We start from the raw sequence: 22,784 nt of genomic DNA, 5'->3' as shown, positions 1-22,784 counted from the left end.
ACATTTATGTGTTCAAGATCAACGAGAGTGTGAATATATATACTTTAACAGTCACATTTTAAAAGTAACTTACTTTTAAACTTACTAAATGCATCAGTTTAGAGGCGTTCGTGTCCCTGAAATCACAAAGCAGAGCACACAAACGGCTTAGGGTTTCAAACTTGACTTTTTCCCCCATTTCCCAGAATCCCCGGCGCTGCACTGCGTGAGCAACGCGGCGACCTTCGGCCTGAGCGAGGTGGGGCTGAGCCAGCTGGTGGTGGACGGGGTCAAACTGCTGGTCGCCATGGAGAAGAGGCTGGAGGGCGGCGGAGACATCGGCGAGCTCGTTCCCACGCAGAAGTAGATCGAGATGACGATGAGGAGGATGATGATGATGATTGGCTGGAGCCAGGAGGACAACAGAGGCACCGGCCAATCAGATGGAAGCGTGGAACGATTAGCGTCATCCAGCAAACAGTGTTGAATTAGGAAAACTAATAAAAGAGTTGGTGTTTAGTTTACTGTGTGAATATGAGCACCTGAAGAGTTACAGCATGTTTTTAAATATATTAATCACCTTTAAGTTGACAGGTTTTCATTTATAAATGATTTTTTTTCTCATAATTTCGACACCATTTTGACTTTTTCTGAGAAATTTTGACTTTTTCTCCCAATTGCGACTTTTTCTCACATAATTTTGATTTCTCACGATTCTCACAACTGACTTTTTTCACAATTTCGCCTTTTTTTTTTTTTTTTACAATTTTGACTTTTTCTCACATAATTTCGATTTATCTCACCATTTTGACTTTTTCTGAGCATTTCGAACTTTTTTTTAATCCAATTTTGACTTTTTATCACATAATTTCAACTTTTAATCATATAATTTTGACTTTATTTTGTGGCAGAAATGGGTTTCCATACCTATGACAGCAGCTCGTGTAGAAATAAATGTCTTTAAATACGTTTTCAGAGATTTCATGACCCCAAACCTCTTCTGTTTCATCACAAAATGACCCCCCCCCCCCCCCAAAAAAAAGGAGGAAAAAAAGTTGACTTTGTGTGGTTTTTATTCAAAATGTTTGTCATCGATCGCGGCTACACTGGACTTCTGCTACTCTCTCGCGACGAGCCGGTCGGTCACGTGGTACGAGTTATTACCGTCTGGAAGCTGAGGCGAAGGCGAGTTTTCAAGTAAGAGGCTCAGATTTACAGTCTTCCTCAGGTGCCGTGAAGGCAGCAGCGTCCTTCTCTCTCTCCTCCCCCGTCGGACACGTGAGGTTTGCATCGTTTGTTCCCTTCCTGGTTTTCTTCTTCTTTCGTTTAATAAGTGCTAGAAACGTACAAAGTGTTCTCCAGGTCCAGGAGACGGAGAACCATTGCACGGTGGACCCTCTTCCTCCTCCACCCTCCTCTTCCTCCTCCTCTGGACTCTGCACAGACTCGGTGGATTAGTGGGAACAAAAAAAAAATCCCAAATATACAGAAACACTTTAAACCCTCAAACGGCTCGTTTTTCTTTTTCTTTAAACTGACTGCATCGGAAACGCAAAGCAGTGACGTCACAGTCAGACGGCCGTCAGGCGGGACGCGCACAGGAACCTCAGGATGAACCTGGTGACCAGAAACCGAGTGTGTGTGTGTGTGTGTGTGTGTGTGTGTGTGTGTGTGTGTGTGTGTGTATGTCAAAGCCTCACGTCTGATGTCCAACATGATTTCCTCCATTTAAAAAAAATAAAAATAAAAAACGCACAAGAATAATTAAAGGACGAATCTGGTGATTTTCTACATGAACAAAACCAAAAGTGTGTGTGAATGTGTGTGTGTGTGAGTGTGTGTGAGTGTGTGAAAGCCTCACGTTTCATGTCCAACAAATAATTTCCTCACTTAAAAAAAAAGATAATTTTAAAAGACGAAGTTACGAAGCCTTTAAAAAAAATTAAATTAAACACTAAACTAAATATTTGTGCCACAGACGGGAAGCGCAGAGAGATTAGTTGATTATTTAACAAAGAAAAACTAAATATATACATATAGAAAATAACACCAGACTGATCCTTTAGGGTTTGTGATTCCAGCTCGGGGGTTCGATGCTCCGTTCAACAGAAACACGACGTTGTGTCTCACCGTTAAAAAGCTTTTAAAAGAAATAAAGAATGAAGTCAGATTTTCCCGCAAAAAAACCGCGTGGACAGTGTGGACCAAATGAAAAACAGACTGATCAATACTGTACCTGCACATGTTCACCTGGACAGGTTTGATTTTTATACAGCGACAACAAAATAATAAAAAACACACATTCGGTTCTGTCAGCTGGAAATGTGTAAAAAAGAAAAGAGAAGAGGAGTTTTACAGTTTGTGTTTGAACCGCTGACATCGACCAAGAGCTGCAGAATTATTGCCAAAGTATTAACACCAGCCAGCAGGAGGGGGAGGGGTCAGAGGTCAGAGGTCACAGGCGAACAGTCACACTTCAATCCCTCGACTGGAAACTGTGCAACTCAACGGCGCGACTTTAAACTTTTTCGATCTCGCGCGGAGCGGACTGAAGAAAATCCAGACTTAATATTCAGAGCCCAGTTAGTCGAACCGATACGGATCAATAACGTCACAGAGGGTCGCTCACGCTGACGCCGCCATGTCACACGGTGAGGCCACGACTAACCGGAGGCTCCACTCGTTTACTTATTTATTCTTTTGGGGCCAAAAGCTTCAAATGTAAGAAACACATTTGGTGTCAGAATGATGCAAAACAATCGCTGTTAAAATACTAAGAAAATAAACATAACTGAAGGACAAAAGAAACAGCAATGTAACAAGTTACTCACATACATACATATGTATCATACATACATATGTATCATACATAAATATGTATGATACATATGTATGTATCATACATATTTATGTATTGTCCTTGTTTATAGCTGTACGTCAAATTCCTTGCATGTGTTCACATACTTGGCCAATAAAGCTTGATTTGCACGCCCGCACGCACGCACGCACGCACGCACGCACGCACGCACGCCACGCACGCACGCACGCACGCACGCACGCACGCACGGGGAGAGCTGCTCAGGTGCAGCGGCGCTGCGTGTTTCCTGACTGTTCGCCTGCTCCAGATCTCTGTTCGCGACACAAAAAAAAAAAAAAAGAAGAAGAAAAAACAGATCCGGAGACGTTTCCGCGCGCTGGAGACTCTCGTCTCCACATCGACGCACGGCGGCGCCTTCACCATCCGGGCTCACGCGGAAACCCCACAACGCTCATTTAGGTTTTCCTCCACCGTGTGAGCGGCTTCAATCCGCCTGACCTCTTTCCACGAAACGCGACGCGTTGGAGCTCTCGTTTCCAGGTGCTGGAAGCATCTGAAGTGCACGGAGACGCCGATAAACCAACAAAGTCTCGCTCCGGCGGGCAGCGACAGATGGGCACGCCCTCATAGCCCCGGTGTTTGTTCTGGATCTCCTCTGAAGGGGGATGCGGTGGAAGAGGAAGAGGAGGAGGAGGAGAACCACAACCTGCTGAATATCTGCACCGTCAGCTTTAATATTTGGTTTCACTGGCAAACATTTAGTGAGAAACATTAAATAGTAAGTGTGTCGAGTATAATGACGCGTTTCCTCTGAGTCATACAGCAGTTAGCGCGCTGCCGGGCGCGAGGCGGCCGCCGTCGCTCGGTGAGGTGTTCGCCTTCGACCGTGACGGGGGAGGAGGGGGAGGCGAAGGCGGAGAAGCCGTTCACAGCCGGAGCTCGTTGGCCACTTTGGAGGCGATGTTCTTGAAGGCGATGGACGTGCCGGAGATGCGCTTGAAGCGCACGCCGTTGAGCGAGAGGCGGGGCAGCTTGCACACCTCCATCTCCCACTGGACCAGGCTGTCCTGCCGCGCGTCGCCGTGCACGCAGAACAGCGAGTAGCGCTCGCGCTGCTCGTAGTCACAGTTGTTGGCGTCCAGGACCCGGCGGATCTCCTTCATGATGTCGCCCGGCTCCATGGAGGACGTGGTCTTCATGCTCCAGGTGAAGCGCAGCGCGCGCGGCTTGGACTCACGGCCGTCCTCCTTGGGCTCGCCGGACAAACTCCTGCAGGACGCAGACAGACACGCAGCGTTACCCATAAGCCTCTAGGACAGATTTTATACTATTAGAATATATTATATTCCCCCCAAATTTCCCCAAGTGGATTATATTATTGTTCTACTATAAACCAAAACTAACCTCAGAGACAAAACTACAAGCGAGAGAAAATATATATGTTTACCCTTTGTGAGGGTTTCGGCCCACCATCCATCCTTAACATCCATCCTTGACATCCATCATTAACATCCATCCTTCCTTAACATCCATCCTTAACGTCCTTAACATCCATCCACCCATCCATCCTTAACATCCATCCTTAACATTCATCCTTAACATCCATCCTTAACAATCATCCTTAACATCCATCCTTAACATCCATCCTTAACAATCATCCTTAACATCCATCCTTAACATTCATCCTTAACATTCATCCTTAACATCCATCCTTAACATTCATCCTTAACATCCATCCTTAACATCCATCCTTAACATCCATCCATCCTAACATCCATCCATCCTAACATCCATCCTTAACATCCATCCATCCTAACATCCATCCTTAACTTACTTAACATCCTTAACACACATAACATCCATCCTTAACATCCATCCATAACATCCTTAACATCCATCCTTAACATTCATCCTTAACATCCATCCTTAACATTCATCCTTAACATCCATCCTTAACATCCATCCTTAACATCCATCCTTAACATCCATCCTTAACATTCATCCTTAACATTCATCCTTAACATTCATCCTTAACATCCATCCTTAACATCCATCCTTAACATCCATCCTTCTTCAACATCCTGGCTCTTACTGACCTGCGTACAAACTTGGAGGTGATCTTCCCGATGAGGGAGGTGGAGGTGCCGCGGCGGGGCGTGGCCATGGAGGCGGCGGCGTGCGTGGACAGGCTGGGCGAGGCCGGCGGGCCGTTGTAGGTCGCCGGCCGGCGGTCTCGCAGCTGAGCGCCGTGGAAGGTGGAGCGGCTGGAGGAGCCGCGGGGGAAGCGGGTCCGGTCCGGAGTGGCGCTGCTGCTGCTGGTGACGCTGAAGGCGGAGGGGGATGAAGGAGGCAGCTGGGGGGGGCTGGAAGGAGGGAGGGGGGGGGGAAGAGGGGAGGAGAGGAGATGAGACAAGGAGAAAAGAGGAGATGAGAGGAGGAAAGGGGAGGACGGGAGACAAGGGGAGGAGAAGAGGAGAGAAGAGAGGAGGGGAGACAAGGAGAGGGGATGAGAGGAGGTAAGGGGAAACGAGGTGAGGAGAGGAGAGAACAGTAGATGGGAGAGGAGAGGAGAGGAGATGAAGAGAGAGGGGAGAAGAGGAGAGAGGAGAAGACGAGGGGGAAGAGAGAAGAGGAGAGAGGAAGGAAGAGGAGAGGGGAGGAGAGAGGAGAGAAGAGAAGAGGGGATGAGAGGAGATGAGAAGAGGAGAGAAGAGGGGAGAAGAAGGAGGAGGAGAGGGGAGGAGAGAGGAGAAGAGGGGATGAGAGAAGATGAGGAGGGGAGACAAGGAGAGGGGATGAGAGGAGAAGGGGAAATGAGGTGAGAAGAGAAGAGGAGAGAGGAGAGAAGAGGGGGGAGAAGAGGAGATGAGGAGAGAAGAGGGGGGAGAAGAGGAGATGAGGAGAGAAGAGGAGGGAGGAGATGAAGAGAGAGGGGGAAGAGGAGAGAGTAGAAGACGAGGGGGGAAGAGAGAAGAGGAGAGGAGAGAAAAGGAGGGGAGAAGAGAAGAGGAGCGAAGCGGTAAGAAGAGGAGAGGAGAAGATGAGAGGAGCGAAGAGGAGAGGAGAAGACGGGGGAAGAGGAGAGGTCGTTGTAAAAACGTTCGTTCAAACACGATAAACCAGTCCGTCACGTTGAGAGTCTGGACTCACCTCTGGTACTCGGCGTTGTCGTCGATGGGCGGCAGGCAGGACTTCATGGGATGTCCGGACGCCGACATGGACTTCACGTGACGGGGGCGAGCGGACGAGATGGTCGACCCCGGCGACGGGGACGGGGACGCCGCGGGAACCTCAGGGAGACTGAACGGAGACGGAGACGCCCGCGATTTAGAGAACGCCAGGATGCGGTCAATGAAGAAAAAAAAAAAATACATCTCCCAGAATTCCTCTCACCTGCTGTCCTTCCCGTTGGGAACGGCAGACAAGTGGCGCTCTGCGCTCGTCCTCTCATGAACGTACGTGTTCCTCCGCGTTATGTTCTACACACACACACACACACACACACACACACACACACACACACCAATGACGCGACAGTATAAAAGAGATGACTCCGCCCCCTGCAGGCCGGCCGGGTCATCACAGCCCCGACGGGAACATCCTGGTTTTACATCTAGTATCTGTACCAGGATCCGGTTTGAACCAGTATTTAAATCCTCTCACCCCTGAGGCGGTGGCGGACCTCCTGCGGTCTGGAGCCCTGATGGGGGACGCCGGCTCCTCCTTCCTGTCGCTCTCCACGCTGTTGGCGTGACCGCGCTTGGTGTAGGAGACGGGCGGCGGGATGGAGGGCGCCACTGAGACGACACACACGACAACACACAAAACACGCACGGTCAACACTACTCGCACCCCCGGAGCTTTCCGACCATCTCGCTTCGCGGTCTAGACAGCAACTCACCGTGGTCGCTGAACCGCCGCTGCTTCTGATTGGTCGATGCGTTGCGGGAGTGGGCGGGGGACTGACTGGAGCCGTTGAGGTCGCTGCTGGGCCGTGACCTTTGACCCAGGCTGCCGCTGGACAAAGACTCACCGCCTTCGCACTGGAGGAGAGAACCAGAACAGAGGATTCTGGGTTCAAGTTGTTGTTTTATGCCTCCTTTGATGAAGCTAGGCTAACAGTTCCCCCCCGTTTCCAGTCTTTGTGCTAAGCTAGTCCATGATTTGTCTCCGCACTGAACACAAAGCGAGATCCTGGAGGAGTTTGACGCAAACAAACCTCAGCGGGTTTCCTCCCCAGCAGCAGGTATATCGCCGTCACCTCGTTGTACTTCTGGCCGTCCAGCGCCTTCGTCACTTCCTCCTGAGGGAAGCCCATCGTCCCCATCAGCTCTGATTGGTCAGAAAAAAAACACACACGACACGCTCAGCTATGGGATGCTAACCGCGTCCTTCAGCGCGCTGGCATCGTCGTATTCGTCAATTAGGTCACTTAAGTGACGCAGTTCATAAAGTCGGGTGGATTAAAAGATGAAACATGAATGTATTTAATCCACGTGATCAGAAGCCTCCAGATAATAGAGTGACATCATCGAACAAAGAGGATTATGGGACATCCGGAGCAGCATTATCGTCCCGTTTGTGTCCATCTGATCAGTGAGAATTCACATAAATCAAATGCATCATGGGCATGTACCGTGTGTATGTGTGTGTGTGTGTGTGTGTGTCTGTGTGGGTGTGTGTCTGACCGATGCGTTTGACGTCGTTGAAGTCTTGTTCTGGTTCGTTGTACGTCTTCAGCTCCTTCTCGTCGTAGCCGACGTTCATCCATCGATCCTTCATGATTTGCTGGGACACAAACAAACGAGACAGAAGCGGCTTTATTTGAACATTCAGGCGACGTTGTGATACTGGAGGTTTCAGCGTCTACACACACGCACACACACACACACACACACAACACACACAAATGCAGGATAAAAGAGGTGAATGAAGAGGAATCATTTGTTTTTTATGGATCTTTCAGATCCAGCCAATGGAGGAGTGTCTTAAAACCGCCATTCTCTCTATATTGAGTTGCACAGGAAACATGCAAGTTTTAAGTGTTGATTGCTGGGTTGCAGGTTGCTGGTTGCTGGTTGCTGGTTGCTGGTTCTCCCCCCCGGCGCTGGTCTCACCTGCAGGCTGCCTCGTTTCCCCGGGTTGAGCACCAGCAGCTTCTTCAGCAGGTTCTCACAGTCTGTCGACATGTAGAAGGGGATGCGGTACTTTCCTCTGAGAACACGCTCCCTCAGCTCCTACACACACACACACACACACACACACACACACACACACACACACACAAAGTTCATTATTGACCAGTTTGACCAACTAGCGACTGGATTTACTGTGACTGACCTCATTGAATGCAACAGCTGTGCTGTAAATACTGTATTTGTGAATTTTAGCATTTTTTTCAAAGTGTTTCCGTTATTTTGTCCACACCTTGAGGTTCTGCCCGTCGAAGGGCAGCGAGCCGCTGACCAGCGTGTACAGAATCACTCCCAGACTCCAGACGTCCACCTCCGGCCCGTCGTACTTCTTCCCCTAAAGAGTCACAGAACTACATTACCCAGCAGCCCACAGCTTTACACACACACACACACACACACACACACACACACACACACACACACACACACACACACACACACACACACACTTCACTGTCCTCAGGTGCTGCATGTTCACTACATGCTCTCTCATACTCATACACACACACACACACACACACACACACACACACACATGCGCGGATACACGGTGTAAAACATTTAGAAAGATATAAAAAAAATATATAAAAATAAAGATTTAAATAAAAAATATATATAAATTAAAAATTTTAAAAATAAGAAATACAATTTATTTTTTAAATCTATGTATATTTTTTAAATCATCAATAAAACATAATGAAATTAAGTAAAACTACTTTAATGTAATGATGGTGTGCTAAAGGTTACCTTTACAGTTATTAATTATTATATAAATTGACCTTTTTCTTCCCTCCTTTTTATTTTTATTTTCTCTTCTTCTTCTTTTTATTGATTTCTTCTCATCTTTCCTCCCCGGCTGTTTCATCCCATCCAACCTTTCCTCTTTCCTCATTTATTCCCTTCTGTCCACGGATGAAATTTATAAAAAAGTCATAATTATGGCTTTTTCTTTGTGGCGTAAATAGGCTTCCATATCAATATGTCACATTGACTTAATGGAAATATAAATGTAAAGTGACATCTAGAATGACTTCCCGAGCTTTAATGGAACCAGTGAGCCATAAAAAGGGATGAAACAGAGTGCGACCGCGTGCCGCGTGCCGTGCAGGTGTGGTGGGCGGAGCCTGCTGCTCACCTGGAAGAGTTCGGGGGCGGCGTACGGAGGAGATCCGCAGAACGTGTCCAGCTTGCTGCCGAGCGTGAACTCGTTGCTGAAGCCGAAGTCTGCGATCTTTATGTTCATGTCGGCGTCCAGCAGCAGGTTCTCTGCCTGAGAGACGCACACAGGACGCTTCAACAACACTTCAACACTTCACTTAACAACACAAACGTGATGCTTCTACAACGGCAGACAACTCAAGCTTTTATAGTTTTAAGATGCAGGAAAAATTAAAGCAGTTGTGGAGAATTTTCCACTGAAATAAATGAATAAAGACGAGTGGGATCCAGTTATCTATCTATCTATCTATATATCTATCTATCTATCTATCTATCTATATATATATATATATATATATATATATATATATATATATATATATATATAAATAATACATATAAATAATACTATGAAATATCTAAACATTTCATAGTTTTAGCAGCACAAAGACATCAGACTGTAAATAGAGAAAATATTAGTAAAAGTATATAAATTGTAAATATATTCAGTAAAGTAAATATATGAAGTATGTGAAGGACATAAAATAGAAAGAAATAATAGAAAAAGTATAAACACAAGAGCAATTTCACTCAATTTAAAGTCAAGTAGTACACACAGTACACAGTACACACGACTAGTTTAGTACTTTAACTAATACTGTGTAGCAGCAACGTACAAGTACATCTACGAATGATGTGACACGTCTAGTATAACAGTATTATGTATAATATGATAAAGTCATTTTACTTTGTGTTTTGTCTGCATTCACTTAGAAATATAAAATAGTATATAATGTATTAAAGCAGTATAAAATATTACAACAATATAGTACGGGATACACAATATAGTATGTTATATAATATATTATAATACATGATAACTTACTTACACTCTTTTAAATGTTTTACATTTAATCATGCACCATATTGTGTGTGTGTGTGTGTGTGTGTGTGTACCTTGAGGTCCCGGTGTACAATCCTCTTCTGGTGACAGTACTCCACTGCAGACACAATCTGACGCGGTGATAGAAGAAGAAGAACCATTAGAAATCAAAATGAGGTAAAAAATATATATATATATATAAAAAACATTTTGACGCTCCTGTAAAGGATTGCTTGAAAACTGAGCGCTTCTGCAGTTCACAGACGTTATAAATCACAGCAAACGTAAACCAGGACAGAAACCAGGAGGACCGCAGCTCTCCTACAGGCCGTAATGAAACCGCTGTGTTTAATTAGCGGTTTACGCTAATGCGCCACTTAAACCAGAGCGCTCAGCTCGACACTGAGCAGGAGAGGCTGAGCTGCCCGAGAATATTAAATCATCTTCTTCATTGCGGATAAGAGGGACAGGAATAATGGACATAATAATAAAAAAAAAGACATCTCGTAACACACAACAACCCGAATACAGCCTCCACTCGAGGCTGTTAGAAGGTGTTTAATGGTTGTTGATGTGCAGGATGAGTCCAGACGCTCTTTGCTGCATCGCTCTCTCTCTCAACCGTCAAAGAAAATGTCTTCAAAATAAAAGACAACGTTGTTATGCACAGCGCTCAAAACGCTCAAAACCTGCAGCCAGCAGGACAAGTTTCATTTGCACACTTTTGCTCGGTTAACAGAGAGGCCCTGAACGCACCATTAAACAACCGACACGGTGCATTATGGGATATCGAGGACCAGACAGTGTAGTAGATGTAAAATAATATCACCTGGCGAAACTTGGCTCTGGCCTCCTTCTCCTTCATTCGTCCGTGAGCGACCAGGTAGTCAAAGACTTCACCTGTTACACACACACACACACACACACACACACACACACAGACAGGTGAGCAGATAGACAGTTGGACAGACAGACAGGTGAGCAGACACGTCACACCTCCAGCTGAAAAACTCTGAACTATGAAGAGGTTTTATTTCTTTATTACTGCTCATGTCAGAGGTGGAAGTGTTCACACAGGTGGACAGACAGGTGGACAGACAGGTGGACAGACAGGTGGACAGACAGGTGGACAGACAGGTGGACAGACAGGTGGGCGGGTCTTACCTCCGCTGGCGTACTCCATCACCAGGTACAGAGTTTTCTCCGTCTCAATCACCTCAAAAAGCTTCACTGAAAACAACAACAGCATGAGAATATTAAAACCGCCAAATAGTGAGCACGGCTCGACGAGGAGGAGGAAAGAGGAGGAGGAAGAGGAGGTGCGCAAGCTGTTTATGGAGCAGGAGGAGAATGAGGAAGATGAGATGCAGGGGTGAGAGGAGGAAGAGGAAGTAGAAGATGAGCAGGAGGATGAGGAAGAGGAACTGAAAGGGAGGAAGACGAGGAGGAGCAGGATGTGTAGAAACTGTTCAATGAGCAGCAGAGGAGGAAGGAGAAGAAGAAGAAGAAGAGGGGCATGATGGGGTGGAGGAGAGGAGGAAGAAGAGGAGGAGGCGCTGCACTCACCGATGTTGGGGTGGTTGAGGATCTTCATCACGCTGACCTCCCTGAAGAGCTGAAGGGAAGATCAGAGTCAATAAAGCTTCTTTTTGTACATTTTTAAGTGTGACTTCATGCTGCGTTCACGTGATGTGGGAATTTCTGCCGTCTGTCAATTGTAACAGAAATGTATTCAGAGTGCAGCGGTACATCTACTCAAATAGTGTATTTCAGAACACTTTTCAGGTACTTTTACTTTATATTATACTTCTCTACTACATCGAAGAGATGATCTGCAGCGTCAACAGGTCAGAGGTCAGAGGTCAGAGGTCAGAGCGTACCTTCTGCAGACTGGTGGGGTTCAGCTGAGTTTTGTCGATGATCTTAATGGCGACCTGCAGAGAAACATCCAAGTTATTAATATATATATATCAATACATTTAACTCCCCATCAGGTTTGTGTCTTATATTAAAAGACAATTTAATTATTGAAACATCTGGTGACTGAAGGAAAGTCTTCATTTTAAAAAAGGGGCCGAGAGTTCTTGCCCTCAGATAAATGTTTAAAATTGGACGCTGAGAAAACAAACAAAACAACGAGTGTTTAAGTTTTTAGATGCTGCAACGCGACTGGAATCCCAGTTTCCTTTAACTTGTTGTGTAGTTTATTATTTTCTATTGCTGCGTTTCCATCGAGACTTCCTGGAGACTCCAGTGAATTAAATTAAATTAGATACCGCACCTTCCTTGAAAGATTAAAGTGCTGGTAAGATACCCTTTTGCCACCCTAATTTAATTTATCCATAATGTAATATCTGTGTTGCGTTGCTCTCTTCTGTAGATGTTTTACGTGAAGATCTTTTTAGTGCAGTCTCATGCAAACACTGCCACTAAAAAACAGGAGCAATAATGAGAAAATGTAAACTATTGAGATTTATGCGCAGAAGAAAGTCTGCAGAGCGAACGGAAAGTGTTTTACAGGAAAACACTGAGTCAGAGGGATTAGAGCTGCTAGTTTCATTCCGGCTGGAGTCCAAAAAAATGCTTTAAAAGATGATCAATGTGATTAAAAATGGACTGCCGGCTGTAGAGAATCTGCAGAAGCGTCTTCTCTCAGGCCATCCACAGCCCGAGGTCTCCAGGGAGAGGCGGAGCAGCCGATTGGACGGCTCTGAATCGTAAAACGGATCTTAAAATAAGTGGGAAAATGTCTCGCGCACGCACACTCCCTTCTGGCCAATCGGCTCCGAGCTGCTGACGTCCGCGGCATTAATAATTAATCCCGAAGCGTTACGTTTCCAGCAGATTTAACCCCGTCGACGCTCCGCCTGAGCACATGAAAGAGTCTAAAACTGGATCAGAAGGTTTACTTCATACAAGACGGTCCTGGATGCAGATGATGCGGGTTTTTTTCCTCCACGTCAGATTTTAAAGCGCACTTCAGGAACTGAGAATGTGTGGTGGTTCTTGTGTTTTCCCAACAACAAATGTGTGTAGTAATTTTAAAAAAAACAACTCATGATGGGTCAGATATTACTCTTGGTTTATATTCTCATACTTGACAAATACTGAAGGCACCTTAACCCACTGACATGGCCTTTTTAAAGTGATTTTTTGACTAAATTTAGACAACTTTAGCCCCTAAAATTGTCAGATTGTCTCCATCAATCGTAGCTATGAGCTCGTGTTTGACCGGCTGAGGACGAGCATCCGACCGCTGCTTTGCCGCCTCACCTCTCGGCCCGTCAGGGTGTGTTTGGCCAGTTTGACTTTGGCGAAGTTGCCCTTTCCGATGGTCTTCAGCAGTCGGTAGTTGCCGACGTGCGGCTGTTCGTCCGCGATGGACGTCACGGCGCTGCGACATGGCGGCAGACTGTGGCGGCTCGATGATTTGGTGGGTGGGGCCGGCGGCTCGGGGAGGCCGTCTGAAGTCTTTAGCTGGAAGACACACAAAACGGAGACAGTCTAAACATTTAAGCTTGTCCTGAACCACACATTGAACTACACGTTTCCCCTGCGGGTGGTTCCCCACGCAGCCATGGCGTGCCACAGGGAAGCGTACTCGGGCCCTTGCTGTTTCTGACACAGCCGATGTAGTCCAGAAAACATCTGTATGCAGACGATGCCGCTCTTTACTCTGCGAAAATTCAATGTCAGCAAGCCTTAACGAAGGGCGTGTTGTCCTGTGTTCTTGTGGTTTAAAGGGAATTAACTGTCCCTAAACATGAATAGAACAAAATAAATGCTCTTCAGAAGCACTGGAAACTCCCTTGACATTTAATGACTGAGTTTATATCTACGAGCAGGGCTCCGCTTTTCAATCTTCAGGTGGGAAACCGGACTCGTCATCAAATGAGCTTCTGGCTTGGGTCCAATAATAAAGACCCCCAATGGCCGTGAACACGTCCGCTCTCTTTACGCACTTATGTGTGGAACGCATTCGCATCGCAACACAGAGAGCTGCACGCCGTAACACAGACACAGAGGCTGACAGACCTTCGTAAACGGCTGGTATTGACAGAACAAACGTCTCTAATTTGATCTGAGCTCATCAACAGAGTGAAGCGAATCACTGGCGACCGGCCGGCGGCGGCTGTCTGGAGGAACTGGAGCCGAAGGGAAACCGGTCTGACGGCATCTGAAGCAGCTCTACTGTTACACCTCGACGTCGCAGCGCACACGCTGCCGCCCGACACGAGACACCCGCTGAAGAACATGATGTCACGCTCACCGAGAGGGTTTGGTTTTGTCGCGAAGAAGTCGAGCGGCAGATCGGGTGTGGCGAGCGGCCCGGTCACGCCGGGAAATACTTAGCTCTGGAAGTGCGACGACGTTGTGAAGGCTCGCAGGGTTAGTTGGAGAACGACTGTAGCTTTCAAGTGTGTTTACTCAAGTGCTGTACTAGCAGGTGTATATTGTACTTTTTACTCCACTGCATTGGGTAAAGCCTCATACTTCTTCAGCTAAATAAACTCTTTAAAAAAGCCTCTTGGATCAGCTGGAAAATGCATCGTCACAAAGCTGTTTTTCTTTTTCAGAGATTCCCTCAGGACAAAGATACAAACATGTGCAGTGTTTTTACCTTGTAAAGTGCCTCGAGTACCTTTTAAAAGCGTTATAAATGAAGGATTTAAAAACATGCAACATACACATTCATGCACCAGTAATATTAATCCAGAAACATCAAATATAATAAAATAAACAGAGATGATTTTGTACATTTTGCTGATGATTATTTTTACTAGTAAGGTTTTGAATGCAGGGCTTTTTCTTGTAGTGAAGTATTTCTCCCAGTGTGGTATTAATACTTTTACTGAAGTAAAAGATCTGAATACTTCTTCCACCACTGGCTGAAGGAAACGTACTCCTCCCGCTGATCACAGCGACCTCATCGACATGAACTGATTTCACCGTCACTCTTCAGAAGCAGCGAGGTCTTTGGATTCAATCACAGATGAAAACACGTCGCGTTTCCTCCCGTCTGTCTTCTTAGACTAACTAGCTGTCTAAACGGGGACGAGTTCCTCCTGGGGAAGAGCAGCGCAGCAGTTTAAAACAGGAACTTCTTTGTATTTTATGCTTCGGTGTCCAGAGGACAGCAGCTGCAGAAGTCTGCGCCTCATTTGTCGCTCTGTCGTCACCGACCGGAGGCAGGGAACGTTTGTTGTTGGTTAAAATCTCTTTTTTTTAAAGGAAGAAATACAAAAAAAACAGATATATTGTGATTAAAAACAGTATCAATCCCTTTCTCTGCAGTAACTAAACTGATTTAGAGGGACTAGAGAAGGGAAGACACTCGACCTCAGAAAGCTGAAGTGAAACCAGAACTTCCAGGTTCGGCTCCACGGTTACTACAATTACTAAAAAACTCTCTCTGCAACTCCCCAAAACAGATAATCTGACATTCCCTCCCATCATTGGTCATCTGGGAGGAGGTGAGAGAGGCTTTGTGATGATGCATTTTCCATCTGACGCAACAGACAATGAAGTTTCTCAAACAATAATGGTATTTTTCTTTGGAGGGCGACGTCATATAGATTCGGGGCAAAGATGCTCAAAACAGATCATATTATGATTCATGTCAAAGGAATTAAACATTTGCAGAGCAGATGTAGCTCATGAGTGAGCCGCCTCGCTCCCATCTGATCAAACAACCAGAGAAAATGGCGTTGGAGGACTTATTTACTCAAATAAAGACGAAACATGACAATGAACGTTGGTCTTTCCTGATATTTCATGAACTCTAACAGATAAACATGTCGATTTCGGACCCAGTTGCCCGACTGGGCCAGTGATGAAGAGCACAGTACGACATGTGCAAGTTCACAGCTTCTTTTTCCACACATAACCAGAAAGCACAATGCTTTGATCGACTTGAATCTGGCGCCTGAAACGTCCTCTTCTGGACTCAAACCGTTGGTTCGTCGCTGTGCTGAACAGGATGCGTCATGAGGATTTTCACCCGGCCGGCGGCTGCAACAGGCGACGGACACAAGTGAGATATTGTTGCCTCCGAGCCGTCATCCCAACCGGGTCCAACGGCAGCGTCTCACCATTGTGTTGTTATGCCACCGTATTCTACGCATGAAAACTATGTATTATATTTATTAACTAATATATTGACTTCCAAATCAATTCACAATGTAATGTATGGATGATAGATATAAATGTGTATATGTATAAAAAAATTATAAATGAATAAAAATATATATTAAAATAATTGATATTTAAATGAATAAATATAAACACAAATATATTTGAAAAATATATTTTTTTCTCCAATATATTTTTCATATTTTTCCAAAAATATCGTGGAAAAAAATATATAATTTTTTTCCAAGATATTTTTGTTTATATTTATTTATGTAAATGTCAATTATTCTCCAAAACATACATATATAATTATAGAATATATATATATATATATATATATATATAGAAAAAAATACACCGACGTCTGGTACGTCTGGCATGTAAAAGAGTAAATTAGTGCTGAATACAAGAGCATGTTCTTTTTGATATAAAGCAGTTGTTTTTACTTATTATTATTACTAATATACGATATATATAGATATATAGATATATAGATATAGCAGTTGAAGTGGATGTAGCCTACATACGAGACGATATGAAGGTGAACTCTCATGAAGGAAAGTGGTTCCTATCGAGTCCAGAAAGTCAGATAATCTTAAATAATTACAACGTATATCGAGTCTTCCTGTGGTTTAATATCATTCCAGCTGTGTATTATTATTTTGTATTATTTAAATTTAACCCAAAACCATAAATCGCTTACGAAACTAAACAAAAGGAGGGGGGGGGGGGGGGGCGCCCACCGGTGTGTCATCGCTCCTCAAAGTGCATTTAAGGGATTAGAAGATGCTCCATGACACACACACACACACACACACACACACACCCAGGTCAGAGTTCAGGGTCTGGTTTGGGACGATGCATCCGGGTGGAGGTGGACTTCGGTCCCCGTGTGGCTCCACGTCTCCTCGCCGGGGCGGCTGGTGGTTCCACTCCAACTCGGGGTTGGTGTTGGGGAGAGAAATCCCTCAGTAAGCCCGTTTGTTGCCGTTGCGACAGAGAAAGCTTCCACGCAGCTGATGTCACAGCGATTCATCACCGAGGAGATTCTCTGTGTGCGGGGAGAGGAGCTCCATACTCTGGGTGTGATGGACGCGGCGACCGGGGGGTCAAAGGTCACGGCGCCAAAGGGAGGGGAGAAAGGAGGAGGGAGGATGGAGGAGGTTGTCTTTATTGTCTCGGTGACTGTAAAGCTGTCGTGTCACGCTCCAGAGTTGTTGTTGTTTTTTTAAAGTGACTTCTAGAAGAGCACAAGACATCAACCGAAGCCGCTCCTGATATCACATCCTGCAGTGTATTCTGGGAACGATCAATAGTAAACAGACAGCCGGAGCCAGCTGTAGCTGCCCTGTGTGTCTTCACAGAAGTGAAGGGTAACAGATTAGAGGAAACAAAGACGGACAGCGGGGCGTCACCCAGCTGGACTGTAAATTATATTTCAAACAAAACTGTATTTTTTTTTTAAATCGATCACGGCTAAATAATATTTTCCTCTCAGGGTTTGCAGCTCTGCAACAGTTCGCCTCTTAAATTTATAGTTGATCGACTGAAAATCGGAGAATTTACTTGCAGCTTTTATGAGAATATATTTATTGTTTAGGTTATTATTTTTGAAGCAGACACACTAAACAAACATACCAACATATTGCCCCAGGATTTGCATTTCTTTTCATCTTTTTTTTTTTTTTATTAAATCACGTATTTGTGATTTTTTTGTTTAAATGAAAAAAAAAGTCAGCTTTGGTTTGAGGAAAATGCGATTGTGAAATATTGTGATGTATTAAATGAATAAAAAGCAGAATAATCAACACACAACGCCAGCTCTACTTATCTAAATCCTCCCCATCGATATGTGTATGTATATATATTTTATATCTCAATATATAAGCTCTAAGGACACACATAAGGACTTCACAGGGTGACGATGGGGACGTGCACGAGGAGCCTGAGAACAGCTCACTGCTAGCATTCCTGCATTAGCATGACAATAAAGAGGCTGCTTTTACCCAGAATGCCTTCAAGGTCCGTCAGCCTCCGCGGACTCAAACACTCTGTTCACTAGAGGCATAAAAACATCGCGTCGCTCCCCGTGTTTGACGGACGACACGAGAGAGAAAACACCCACAAAAAAACCCCAAAAAACAGCCTGCCAACCAGAAGCTGCAGGTCAACTGCCGTTTGTCCACGAGATCACGGCTAACGGAGTTTCACGGCTAACGGAGTTGCTTAAATTTGCTAAAGTGCAAAAATACTCTTCAGGAAAATGTATCGCTGCCTGTAGTAGATAATCAATAATCAAACAAATATCTCTTCTATTCCTCGGAGGTGAAACACAGCAGCTTTTAGCTTCCTGCTAACATGAGCGTTGCTCTCAGAGAGGCCACAATGCGCCTTTTTTCCGGCCCCTGTATTGATACCTAGGGCTTTAAGTATTGATCGATGCTCGCGTGTTCAATCAATAATCTGTGTGGAAGTGACTTGGATTATTCTTTAATGTGTCGGGCAACATCGGGCCGGATGTAATCATTGTTTTCTTAACTTTGTCTTAAGATAAGTGAAACTAGATATATATGTATTAAATTGTTATTTATTATCCAAAAAAATGTAAAATCTGCAACCTTTTTTTAAAATTTCTTTAAAATGGTATATAAAAAAGTACAGGAATTTACAATTTAACTGCAACTTTTGTTTTATGCTGCAGCAAATAGGTAAATCTTGAAAAGGAATATAAATTCTAGTATACGATGTATGACGTGTACCCAATTCAAGTATTTGAGTCAGCCTGATATCCCATAACGCTTAGTACAAATATTAAAGTACTAAAAGAGACGCCGGCTGTAGTGGATAATCAATGATCAAAGAAAAATACTTCTGCTATGAAACACAGACGCTGTTAGCTTCCTGTTACATGACTGCACGGATACGTTCACCTTCACCTCCAGCAGAGGTGGAGGAAGTACTCTGATTTGGTTGTACTTCACTAAAAGTAGTAATAAAGTGTATAATTAATTACCCTGTAACAAGTTAAAGTACATGTTTAAGTACCGGACACCTGGCTGGGCTACATGAGCTGCTACTGGCACACCACACCTGGATCTGTGGATAAACGGTCAGCAGGAGAGAGTTGCATTGTGGGTAATGTAGTTGCCCAGAACCTGATTCGGCTGCATTGATTTAAATCCTTTTAATTTTTTTAACTGAATATCTTACAGGAGTGCAAGACTTGAATCAGTCTCTAAAGACTATTTTAATACAAATTGATCTGATTTGATGTCAATTAAAGGAGCCCAGAGTTTAAATGGTAGTTTTTGGGGGCCACAGAGTGTTTATTTGGGTGTACTAACCCTTTACTAGCTCCCTCCAGATGCTCCTGAGGCCCTAAACGGGACAGTGGTGAACACCAGGGACCCTGAAGTCACATTGTTTAACACTTAGCAGCCTGAGGCTGTCAGCAGCAGCAGCAGCAGCAGCAAGGAGCCGATCTGCTGAGCCACTGTGGATCAATCAACATGATCACCCAAGAGTAGCTCCTCCCTGGACCAACTGTCACACTTCATCAATATTAAGAAGCAACGGCACGTTATTCACAACGAAACAATTGCGCAAACAACCAATCGTAACCCAATAATGAAACTCTTAATCAATAACGAAAGAGTCAAAACTCCCATCGATAATCAATAACCAGACCTTTTTTTTTTTTTACCTGTTCGGACTCTCTCTCGCTCACCGGGGCCAGGGGCATCCTGCCGGACATCTTCCCCGGCGTCCCTGCGCTGCTTTTTCGGCTGTCTTCAGTCCGGAAGAAGCATCTCCTCCGCCCTTGCCTGCTCTACAGCATCGCGCTCTCTCTCCCCCCGCCCCCCCTTCGGGGAACCAGGCCACCTCGGCGGGGCTCGGCTGCGAGGCTCCGCCGGCCGGAGGTAGAGGGAGGCCGGGGCGTCGGCTACAGGAAGGCCCGCTGTCTGCGTCGGTGCCGGTGGGAGACTTGCATGGAGACAAAAGACAAGAGAAAGAGGGGGAGAGAGAGAGAGAGAGGAAGGGGGGAGGAGAACGAGGGGAAAGAAGAAGAAGAAGAAGAAGAAGAATTGAGAAGTGTAAAAAAAAAAGTAGAAGTCCTTCCTGCCACTTCCAGCGGTTTGTCGGCTCACACAGCAGCACTGCGGAGCTACAAAAAACCCCACATAAAACTATGACGTCAGAGCTCCGCCTCCTCGTCATCCTCGTCGTCATCCTAAATATATCCCAGCATCCTCGGCTGCTTCCTGCAAAACAGACAGAGAGGGGAAAAAAACAAAAAAGGTCGAGTGAAACGCACTCCCTTTTGGGGATTCTGCAGCCTCTCGCAACGGAAGTCTTTTATTTTGAAATATTTGTTGTTTTATTGGCAAATCAGCAGCAACATGAAATACTTCCTTTGAATTAAACTTAAATATAGTCTACATTGTTGAATAAAGTTTATCGGTAGCTTACTTACTTTATTACTCAATTTCAACTGAAACTTCTTCATTTCGAATTAATTATCTGAATGAATTGATAATTTAGGATAGGAATATATAGGCATTATTGATTCTACCAATATTTTTTTGTCTTTCTATTATTATTATAAAATGTATTTTAGTATTGCATAGTGGCTTTGCTTAGTGTGTTGTGATGATGTCATGCTCATTGTCCGGTTAATACTTGTATTTGTGGTTTCTACTGCAGCATGTTTGGCTGCTTCATTGTTCAAATCTTAATAGTTATCTTGATGAACCTGTATTTAACATGTATATCGTCTGTTATACTTAACTTGAATCTGCTCTTAAAACTGCTTCATAATAAAAATAAATCACAAATGACATGACAGTCTCACATTTCACAACATGGGACTTTTATAAAACATCGCCACAACACCACAAGAGACCTTAATGTTTCCTTAATGTAATATTTAATCTATTTAATGTTGATGTAAGTGGAGTGAAGCGTCCTGCAGTGTTTTTCCATCAGAAGCAACATTATAAATATAATTTCTCCGCTTTCATTATTTAAAATTATTTCAGGGTGTTTTTATTTTTCTTACCAGTGAGTATAAAATAACTTGTCTATTCTATGATACATTAGGATAACTAAGCATATTTAATATATTGTAAATAAGTGATATTGTACTTTTCCTTACTACATTCCAAAAAAATCCCTCTATGGTCCTATAATTTCATTTATTTATATAAATATAAATACACACACATACATATATACATACATATTTATTTATTTATATATATACACACACGTGGAGATAACTGTTGTAATTTATATCATATAATTATAAACCAGTATTGTTAACTGTACTGCCATCTGGTGGATCACTGCTCTGTTGCATTCACATTTTAGTGAATTATAATAATGATACATTATATTTATATTGCGCTTTAAGGTACTCGAAGCACTTTACATGGTACAAATAGAAACATCAATACAATCAATTTGAATGTAAGGAGTCATTAAAATCCTGAACGATAAACTCAAGTTAATCTTTCTAATAAGCACAGAGGACGCGTTTAAATCATAACCATTTGTTTCTTAAATTAACGTTGAGACCGTTAAAACTCTTTCTAGTCATTTTCTGTCTTGTTGTGGTCATGTTGTGTCTCTTTCTAGTTATATTCAGCTGCTCTGAGATGATTATTATACTAAATAACCAAACACGTTCCCTCGATTGACTATTTCTGAAAAATAAGTTAAATAAATAATAATAAATCTGTAAAATTGGAAATTTTAAACCATCCACAGTACAATACATTTAAAATAAAGTAGATTTCAAACAGTTAATCCTCCCTCGAGACCTTTATAAATCCCTTTAACTCAGTGAACGGACCCTCTGCAGGCTCTACAAACATCCTCATCAAGAAAGGAACGACACCACTGTGTGTTGTAGGAGTTTGGTTTAATATTGTATTGAAAAATAAATTAACGAAAATAACTTTAAAAGCAACAGAAGACAAAAAAAAAGGAAATTAAAAGAAAAGAAAATCCAGATTATAAACATTCTTTGCCAGCAGGGGGTGGAATCGCAGTGCTCATGTAAGATTAATTTACAAATATATATATATATAAAAAAAAGGAATTTATTAGACATATCCACAAATCACGAAAAGCATTCCTTTACATCCAGTGAGCTGAATCTGGTCTACCACCCAAACCGTTGTTCTTCCAGCTACAAAAAGGTCTAGAAAAATTTATATTTATATATGTATATATTTCATACACATGCCCTTATGTGTGGATGAGGCTGTAGAAAACTGAACTGTACAAAAACAAAAAAAGCACACGGTGGTGATGTTGCAGTGGATGGAATGGTGTTGAAATTAAGAAAATAGGACAAAGCGTCGATGTCTGCAATGAACGTTTCAGTCATCAGTTGCGGATTTTGGCTTTAAAAAGTGTTCGTATTCAATGTGGGCGATGAAATTATTATTATGTGCGTGTGTGTGTGTGTGTGTGTTTTACTAAACGGCTTCTGGTGCTTTAAAAACAAGACGAGGCGGTTCAAAAGTCAGATTTGTCAGGAGGAAGATAAGAGACGAGGAATGACGCTCAATTTAAATAACAGATTTAAATAGAGAAAGAAAACCAAAAAGAA

General features: G+C 43.8%; 2 protein-coding genes across 2 annotated transcripts in view; one reads left to right on the top strand and one right to left on the bottom strand.

Annotated features, from left to right (window-relative positions):
* zgc:172076 overlaps positions 1-605 on the top strand; it is a 4,519-nt gene extending 3,914 nt beyond the window's left edge. Inside the window, exon 9 of the mRNA XM_068588709.1 lies at positions 186-605. Coding sequence (XP_068444810.1) covers positions 186-346 — 161 coding nt within the window. The 3' untranslated portion in view covers positions 347-605. The remainder of the gene's footprint in view (positions 1-185) is intronic.
* Positions 606-2,912: 2,307 nt separating this feature from the next.
* Positions 2,913-20,385, bottom strand: mark1 (MAP/microtubule affinity-regulating kinase 1). The gene is made up of 18 exons (XM_068588679.1): positions 19,869-20,385; positions 13,307-13,510; positions 11,914-11,967; positions 11,600-11,648; positions 11,198-11,263; positions 10,863-10,933; positions 10,108-10,164; positions 9,128-9,262; positions 8,225-8,326; positions 7,915-8,034; positions 7,486-7,585; positions 7,017-7,129; positions 6,699-6,840; positions 6,461-6,594; positions 6,191-6,276; positions 5,948-6,097; positions 4,894-5,160; positions 2,913-4,066 (listed from the first exon to the last, which is right to left on the bottom strand). Exons 1-18 carry the CDS (start codon positions 19,917-19,919, stop codon positions 3,724-3,726), a joined length of 2,244 nt encoding a protein of 747 aa, XP_068444780.1. The 5' UTR covers positions 19,920-20,385; the 3' UTR covers positions 2,913-3,723.
* Positions 20,386-22,784: the final 2,399 nt, after the last annotated feature.

The sequence above is a fragment of the Clinocottus analis genome, unplaced genomic scaffold, assembly GCF_023055335.1.
Source record: "Clinocottus analis isolate CAN_PGR_092001 unplaced genomic scaffold, fCliAna1.0.p SCAF_22, whole genome shotgun sequence".
In the NCBI taxonomy this organism is placed as follows: Eukaryota; Metazoa; Chordata; class Actinopteri; order Perciformes; family Cottidae; genus Clinocottus; species Clinocottus analis.
This window is presented reverse-complemented; position numbering and strand designations above follow the sequence as displayed.

Bases quoted from the DNA above. Each gene is read 5' to 3' on its own strand.
- mark1 (XM_068588679.1), bottom strand. From the start codon at position 19,919: ATGTCCGGCAGGATGCCCCTGGCCCCGGTGAGCGAGAGAGAGTCCGAA. The intron at 11,968-13,306 runs GTGAGGCGGCAA...GTTTCTCTGCAG, and splicing joins ACACCCTGACGGGCCGAGAG to GTCGCCATTAAGATCATCGA. The intron at 7,586-7,914 runs GTGAGACCAGCG...TTTGTGTCCCAG, and splicing joins GGAAACGAGGCAGCCTGCAG to CAAATCATGAAGGATCGATG.